This window comes from Penaeus japonicus, unplaced genomic scaffold (genome assembly GCF_977035675.1).
Source record: "Penaeus japonicus unplaced genomic scaffold, GWHDUDI00000001_assembly GWHDUDI00000025, whole genome shotgun sequence".
Lineage (NCBI taxonomy): Eukaryota > Metazoa > Arthropoda > Malacostraca > Decapoda > Penaeidae > Penaeus > Penaeus japonicus.
The window spans coordinates 28,410,891-28,420,258 of NW_028234427.1; the positions used below are offsets into that span (position 1 = coordinate 28,410,891).

At 39.6% G+C, this 9,368-nt stretch overlaps 1 protein-coding gene across 1 annotated transcript; it reads left to right on the forward strand.

Annotated features, from left to right (window-relative positions):
- The first annotated feature begins 4,404 nt into the window (after positions 1-4,404).
- On the forward strand, positions 4,405-8,797 carry mtSSB (mitochondrial single stranded DNA-binding protein). Its single transcript, XM_043007704.2, has 4 exons — positions 4,405-4,500; positions 4,968-5,085; positions 5,483-5,602; positions 7,580-8,797. Exons 1-4 carry the CDS (start codon positions 4,486-4,488, stop codon positions 7,807-7,809), a joined length of 483 nt encoding a protein of 160 aa, XP_042863638.1. The 5' UTR covers positions 4,405-4,485; the 3' UTR covers positions 7,810-8,797.
- Positions 8,798-9,368: the final 571 nt, after the last annotated feature.

The window sequence follows — 9,368 nt, forward strand, 5'->3', positions numbered from 1 at the left end:
GTACAACTGGGTACAACCGGGTACAACTGGGTACAACTGGGTACAACTGGGTACAACTGGGTACAACTGGGTACAACTGGGTACAACTGGGTACAACTGGGTACAACTGGGTACAACTGGGTACAACCGGGTACAACTGGGTACAACCGGGTACAACTGGGTACAACCGGGTACAACTGGGTACAACTGGGTACAACTGGGTACAACTGGGTACAACTGGGTACAACTGGGTACAACTGGGTACAACTGGGTACAACTGGGTACAACTGGGTACAACTGGGTACAACTGGGTACAACTGGGTACAACTGGGTACAACTGGGTACAACTGGGTACAACTGGGTACAACCGGGTACAACTGGGTACAACCGGGTACAACTGGGTACAACTGGGTACAACTGGGTACAACTGGGTACAACCGGGTACAACTGGGTACAACTGGGTACAACTGGGTACAACTGGGTACAACTGGGTACAACTGGGTACAACTGGGTACAACTGGGTACAACTGGGTACAACTGGGTACAACTGGGTACAACTGGGTACAACTGGGTACAACTGGGTACAACTGGGTACAACTGGGTACAACTGGGTACAACTGGGTACAACTGGGTACAACTGGGTACAACTGGGTACAACTGGGTACAACTGGGTACAACTGGGTACAACTGGGTACAACTGGGTACAACTGGGTACAACTGGGTACAACTGGGTACAACTGGGTACAACTGGGTACAACTGGGTACAACTGGGTACAACTGGGTACAACTGGGTACAACTGGGTACAACTGGGTACAACTGGGTACAACTGGGTACAACTGGGTACAACTGGGTACAACTGGGTACAACTGGGTACAACTGGGTACAACTGGGTACAACTGGGTACAACTGGGTACAACTGGGTACAACTGGGTACAACTGGGTACAACTGGGTACAACTGGGTACAACTGGGTACAACTGGGTACAACTGGGTACAACTGGGTACAACTGGGTACAACCGGGTACAACTGGGTACAACTGGGTACAACTGGGTACAACCGGGTACAACTGGGTACAACTGGGTACAACCGGGTACAACTGGGTACAACTGGGTACAACCGGGTACAACTGGGTACAACTGGGTACAACCGGGTACAACTGGGTACAACTGGGTACAACTGGGTACAACTGGGTACAACTGGGTACAACCGGGTACAACTGGGTACAACCGGGTACAACTGGGTACAACTGGGTACAACTGGGTACAACCGGGTACAACTGGGTACAACTGGGTACAACTGGGTACAACTGGGTACAACTGGGTACAACTGGGTACAACTGGGTACAACTGGGTACAACTGGGTACAACTGGGTACAACTGGGTACAACTGGGTACAACTGGGTACAACTGGGTACAACTGGGTACAACTGGGTACAACTGGGTACAACTGGGTACAACTGGGTACAACCGGGTACAACTGGGTACAACTGGGTACAACTGGGTACAACTGGGTACAACTGGGTACAACTGGGTACAACTGGGTACAACTGGGTACAACTGGGTACAACTGGGTACAACTGGGTACAACTGGGTACAACTGGGTACAACTGGGTACAACTGGGTACAACTGGGTACAACTGGGTACAACTGGGTACAACTGGGTACAACTGGGTACAACTGGGTACAACTGGGTACAACTGGGTACAACTGGGTACAACTGGGTACAACTGGGTACAACTGGGTACAACTGGGTACAACTGGGTACAACTGGGTACAACTGGGTACAACTGGGTACAACTGGGTACAACTGGGTACAACTGGGTACAACTGGGTACAACTGGGTACAACTGGGTACAACTGGGTACAACTGGGTACAACTGGGTACAACCGGGTACAACTGGGTACAACTGGGTACAACTGGGTACAACTGGGTACAACTGGGTACAACTGGGTACAACTGGGTACAACTGGGTACAACTGGGTACAACTGGGTACAACTGGGTACAACTGGGTACAACTGGGTACAACTGGGTACAACTGGGTACAACTGGGTACAACTGGGTACAACTGGGTACAACTGGGTACAACTGGGTACAACTGGGTACAACTGGGTACAACTGGGTACAACTGGGTACAACTGGGTACAACTGGGTACAACTGGGTACAACTGGGTACAACTGGGTACAACTGGGTACAACTGGGTACAACTGGGTACAACTGGGTACAACTGGGTACAACTGGGTACAACTGGGTACAACTGGGTACAACTGGGTACAACTGGGTACAACTGGGTACAACTGGGTACAACTGGGTACAACTGGGTACAACTGGGTACAACTGGGTACAACTGGGTACAACTGGGTACAACTGGGTACAACTGGGTACAACTGGGTACAACTGGGTACAACTGGGTACAACTGGGTACAACTGGGTACAACTGGGTACAACTGGGTACAACTGGGTACAACTGGGTACAACTGGGTACAACTGGGTACAACTGGGTACAACTGGGTACAACTGGGTACAACTGGGTACAACTGGGTACAACTGGGTACAACTGGGTACAACTGGGTACAACTGGGTACAACTGGGTACAACTGGGTACAACTGGGTACAACTGGGTACAACTGGGTACAACTGGGTACAACTGGGTACAACTGGGTACAACTGGGTACAACTGGGTACAACTGGGTACAACTGGGTACAACTGGGTACAACTGGGTACAACTGGGTACAACTGGGTACAACTGGGTACAACTGGGTACAACTGGGTACAACTGGGTACAACTGGGTACAACTGGGTACAACTGGGTACAACTGGGTACAACCGGGTACAACTGGGTACAACTGGGTACAACTGGGTACAACTGGGTACAACTGGGTACAACTGGGTACAACTGGGTACAACTGGGTACAACTGGGTACAACTGGGTACAACTGGGTACAACTGGGTACAACTGGGTACAACTGGGTACAACCGGGTACAACTGGGTACAACTGGGTACAACTGGGTACAACTGGGTACAACTGGGTACAACTGGGTACAACTGGGTACAACTGGGTACAACTGGGTACAACTGGGTACAACTGGGTACAACTGGGTACAACTGGGTACAACTGGGTACAACCGGGTACAACTGGGTACAACTGGGTACAACCGGGTACAACTGGGTACAACTGGGTACAACCGGGTACAACTGGGTACAACTGGGTACAACCGGGTACAACTGGGTACAACTGGGTACAACCGGGTACAACTGGGTACAACTGGGTACCACAGGGTACAACCGGGTACAACTGGGTACAACTGGGTACAACCGGGTACAACTGGGTACAACTGGGTACAACCGAGTACAACTGGGGGAGCTATTGGATCACAACCGCTGGCAGCTAGAGGCTTACAACTAGTGGCATCGAGTTGCTTACAATTATCATTATCATTTTAATTTTCATTATCATTTATTTTCTTTTTCATTATCGTTATTATCATTACTATTATAATTACCACTATCATTATCATTATCATTATCATCATTAGCATTATTACTATTACAATTGTTATTACATTGCTATCACATTATCATCATTATTATAATCCCTTTTATCATCCTTATTCTTATTATCATTATCATCATTATCCTTATTGTTATTGCTATTACTGCTGCTATCATTATTATTCAGTTCAATTCAAAGAGATTTGCGAAGACGTCGCGCCGCCCGGGCCATATCATTATTATCTTTATCAACATCATCATTATCATTGTTATTATAATTATTATTGTTGTTAACATTATTGTTATCATTATTATCATTATTGTTATCATTATTATCATTATTGTTATCATTATTACTATTACTCTTATGATCATCATTATCATAATTATTAACAGTATTGTTATTATCCTTATCATTATCATTATGAATATCATAATAATCTATTTGTCATTATCATCATAGATATTAGTTTTTGTTACTATTATCATCGTTTTTACCAGTATCATTATCTTTATTATTGTTATCATTATCCTTATTGCCATTATTATCATTTTCATTATCATCATTACCGTTATCATTATACTCATTATCATTGTCAGAATCATCGTTGTTACTATTATTATAATTGTTATTATCATTACTATTGTCATTCTATCTATCATTGTCGTTGTCACCATTGATATCATCATAATCACCATCTTTATTATATAATAATAACCATGATAACAATGATGATAATAATAAGCCCTATTTATTATCATCATTTTATCATTACCAACGATGTACATGATAGTCACATACGCGAGTTTTGAAGCTTTATGAATATATATATCATCAAGCTAATATACAGACAAAAAAGAGATAGAAATATATAAAAAGAAAATGAAGTAATATTAATTCGGCAATAAAAGTGTCATTTTAGTCTCGTCCGTTTGTTTACATCGCACGTGAACCAAAACAATCGCGCGCTCAGATACGCTTGAAAACCGTGTGCTCCAGGGAATTTCCAAAATGCTGAGGAATGCGGTAATTTTATTGAGTTCTTTCTAATTTGAGTTCCTGGAAAAACTTCTGGAGACGTAGATGTTTGATGGATTATTGTCGGCATGTATTTATGGCTGAGAATTTTAATAATTGAGCAATGTCCAACTTACCTTGGTTGTAATATTTTGCCATGGACGATTTTTTGTTTAGTTTTGGAGATGATATACATTACAGTTTCTGATTAATGATAAGTGACCTGTAAAGTATGTTTAATATATGATAAATATAACAGATATACTTTCATGTCACAACATAGTTTTCTAGTTCCACGTGCCTAATTTTCATACTCCAACATCGTAACGTTTAACTTTTAAGAGTTAAGTTGAAGTCGTAAATAGGGATTTAATTAAATCCAACTTATTGCTGATTGAATAATTCATATGGGTTAGTGCTCCATAGTAACACTCATTATTATGGATGCAGGAAATTTAAATGTTTCATATTTTCAGATCTCACTTGCCAGTAGGTATGGGCTTCCAGGTATGAGAGCTCGGGTACTACACACAACCACTTCCAACTTCTTTGAAAATGAATTCCAGACACAGAAAGTTGAAAGGCTGGAGAAAAGTATGTGATTTTCTCTTTTTGGTAGAATTAATGTTATTTATTCCTATATATATATAGTTTTTAATTTTCCATTGATATTTGTTGTATTTTATGAAGGATTGTGCTATAAACTTTATTAGGGCTCAATATATGCATTGAGATAACCATTAGAGTAAGTACTGTATGTGATTTTTCTGTGTTATTTATTTGTTATTTGATATATTTAAAATATTCTTGTTTGATTATGCATTTTATTGTTCTTTCTTTTGCCTTATATTTTTGTTAAGCATTATTTTAAAACCATTAATATAATGTTTGATAACTTATTAAATTAAGTTCAGTTTCTCTAATACTATAACAATTTATACATTGATTTCAGTAATATACAAATAATTAAAAGAAATTTTGAACTTTGCAGCAATAAACCAAGTGGTGCTACTAGGAAGGGTTGGTGCAGATCCAGAGAAACGGGGCACAGAACAGCACCCAGTTGTCACCTTTTCCATGGCCACTCACACAAATTACCGCAAAGGAGAAGGTAAAGTTTTTCTGTTCCTTGAGAAATTGTGTCTTCTTTATAATATTTCTTATTGCCTTTTTTTCTTGTTTTCTTTTTTTTTTTTATGTAGAATTAAATGTTCTCTCCATTCATTTACTTTACCTCAAAATGGGTAATTATTCATTTAGCCAACCCATAATATGATTTTAATTTACAGTCTGATGTTCCACTTTCAGGATGGGCTCTGTTGACAACGTTCAACAATATTTATCTTTTATCTTTTTCTTTTTTCCTCTTTCTTCTATATCTTCTATATCGTCTGTCTTCAAGAGCTAGTCCTAGCATTAGTGGGCAAGTCATCAAGCTTGAACTTTATACCTAAACTTTGAACTAGCCTCCCTGATTTTTTTGTAACTTCATTTTAAGATTGAATAACAGAAAGTATCTAATAATCTTGCAACCTTTTTAGGTCTATTACAATAGTCTTTATAAAATTCACCACAAATACTGTCACATAATTAAAAATAATATAACACCATTATGATGTAACATAAACTTCTGCACTTATTTTAGCACATTGCTGATGGGGCTGTTTTGGCTCCAAATGGTCTAAAAACTGGGGTATTTCTAATGTGTAAGCCTAACACCTCAAGCTCATCAACCGCTCTGGCTGCAGCCCAGCGCAACGCGCCTGATCACCCAGCATGCTGGCCAGATGGAAAGTCATGACAAAATATCTTGTCCCTGGCAGATGGTACTGCCACCACTTGACATGATATCTTGTCACCACGTGTTAACGGGTTGATGAATTGAAATTTATCTTCTTCAAAGCTGTCTGGTGACATGTAATGATTTTTTTTCCTCTTAGTTTCTAGTTCAAGTCTTTAACCCCTAAAGGATGTACACCCTATATGTAGACATACTTAACCCATTCATGCCAGGGCCTGATTCCAGCTTTAAATGGTCACAATGCCAGGGTTTTCGAACACATAGGCCTAACGCCTCGGGATTCTCGGGCGCACTAGCCACAAACCTGGGCTGTCCACTCGCTCACCACGTGTGCTGGCCTTGACCAAATATCTTGTTGCTGGCGTCTGATGCAAAAACCACGAAACGTGTCAGCATGTCATCCGGTGTGAATAGGTTAAGTAAAGAAAGTGGTTATCAATATTTCAGAAGATGTAGGAAGATGTTTGTAATGTTTAAAGTATCATTATGTTTAATTTGATATGTAGATTTCAGATATATAACTATATTTTTTATGAAAAAGAATTACAATAGATAGAAGTGCTAACCCATCTCATTGGTCAAACTACTAGTTTTCAAAGATACCTCTTCTGTTTTCTGTACTTCAAAAGTCACAGCAACATGTTTTCTGTTATACAGTAGGTGTGACCCTGGTAAATTACAATTATAATTTGTTTACACTAATATGAAACTTACCATTCTTTTTGCATCAGGGAAATTGTTAAAATGATACGGCACATACATATCCTGTAGTTTAGTGTTTTAATTCACATACAGGAGGAATATAGGCTGTACACTCAGTATAACATCATTGAAACAAATTTATGGAAGACGTATGAAGTTTCGCAAAAGATTTTCTTTTTGGAAATAAAAAGAAGAATAACTATTTACAACTATATACACTTCATCCTCCTTGTGCCACTAAGCAAAACAGCCAAACTGTTTGTAGCACTTTACATGCCTTGCGTATGGTCAGAAACGCTCATGGAATCAACATGTTGCCACCTGTCTGCAAGGGGTTAAGAGCCAAATGTGTAATTGAATAAGATGTATGAGCTTGTGTGTTTTGGTTGAGCTTACGCTTCTTGTGGGTTTCCCTATCATCCCCTCCCTTAACCCCAGCCATTCCCCTAACATATCAATAATTAGTAGCTGCTGTGGAAATTCCCATTTTAAATATGGCTTTGCCTTGACCATTTTCAACTTTTACAAATGTAATTCAACTTGTTCATTTAGTTTAATGTATTATTTTCTGTCATCTGTTCCCAGACCTCATCCAGCAGACAGACTGGCACCGCATTGCAGTGTTCAAGCCATATCTGCGTGAGACAGTCTACCGGTACCTGACCAAAGGCCAGAGGGTGCTTGTCCAGGGGAGGCTCGGCTACCTGGAGCGCAGGGACCCTGAAAACAACTCCATTGTTATGAAGTCAGCAACGATTGTTGCTGATGATGTCATTTTCTTTAATAAGGGAGAGGGCAATGCAGGGGTTTATTAGTATTCTTCATATTTAGAAGAAAGACATTACTAGTGTTTTTAGTCATTTATTTTTGTTTTGTTTTGGGTAGAACTCTTACAACAGCAATGTGACTCTTTTGGCAGCTTTTTCATTAATATCTTTTCAATATCATTCTCAACCTCTTCGTCACTCAAGAAGAAAGTCATAGAAATGAAACCAAAGATGTACTGATCTACTTAGAAAAAGGGATAGTAAAATCAGAGAGATTTGTTTTTATCTAACATATGAAGTGTTTTCTTCTTGTAGCAAATCTAGGATCATATTTCAGGCCATGAGAGATGTGAGAAAAGCAGTGTATTGTACATAGCAGTGAGTGTATTATTAACCCATTCACTTCCGGCTCTGAGTAGTCAGAATGCCAGGAATTTTGAACGCAGAAGTCTAACACTTCAGGATTCTCGGGCACACTAGCCGTGAGCCTGGGCTGTCCACTCGCTCACCCCAAGTGCCGGCCTTGACCAAATATCTTGTCGCCGGAGCCTGACGCAAAAACCACGAAACATGTCAGCACGTCATCCGGTGTGAATGGGTTAACAGCATCTATTTATGTTTCAAGCTTGCCATATCAGTATAAGAAAATCTCTTCCTTTCATTCTTATATGCTGACATATTGATAAAATAATTTATTTTTAATGCAAGCCAAACTCAGAAATATGTTTTTTTTCTTATGAATTAAATTGAGTAAAAAAAATGAATATGTTTAAAAACTGTTTAGCAGAAATATGCTAAAATAGAAAGTTACGAGTGTGCCTTCCTTATTTAAAAATAACATGTATATATATTCCAGATATTAAGGTTACCAAACAAAGAATCTTAGTGCTACTTCATATAACTGATAATAAAAGCAGGCATTAGATGTTATTAATTTATAGCATGTATGCTTATTTAATAACCTAGGAATTATGCCTGTTGATGCTGTAAAGGTGTCTTTTGTATTGCAGTTGTTTAAATAAACTTTAGAAAACAATCTGAAATTTTGATTTGAAATTTAGATTGGAAAAAGCAGGAAATATTTATGATTTTTTTTTTTATTAGCTGTTAACCCACTTACAACGGGGGCATTCCAGCCTTGAATGTCACAATGCCGGGGCGTTCGAATTATTAGGCCTAAATCAATTAAATGGCTGGCACAATACTGTGCCGCCCGGCCACTGGGCTTTTGAATGAGCGGTACAGTACTGTACCACCCGTCCAGAGAGGGTTAAAGTATATATTTAGTGTTTATCATAACATTTCAGTGGCATTAATGTTACTTTTAATTGATACATGATACTGATAGATTCAAACATAAACCTTAGGTACATATATATGGGAAAGCAATATATTAATTTCTTTACTTATCAGCCTACATACTCACTATAAGTCTGTTGGGTAAAGGAAATTATTACTGATAAATATATATGTAGACTGAGAGATGGAGAGAGGCCATCTGGATAACCTCACACTGCTACAGAACTAAAGAAATTCATCTGATATCTATTTCAGCCAAAGAAAGGTAACAGAGATATCATGAAATGAACATGATTATTAAGCATATT

Bases quoted from the DNA above. Each gene is read 5' to 3' on its own strand.
- mtSSB (XM_043007704.2), top strand. The intron at 5,086-5,482 runs GTATGTGATTTT...TGAACTTTGCAG, and splicing joins AGTTGAAAGGCTGGAGAAAA to CAATAAACCAAGTGGTGCTA. The intron at 5,603-7,579 runs GTAAAGTTTTTC...ATCTGTTCCCAG, and splicing joins AAATTACCGCAAAGGAGAAG to ACCTCATCCAGCAGACAGAC.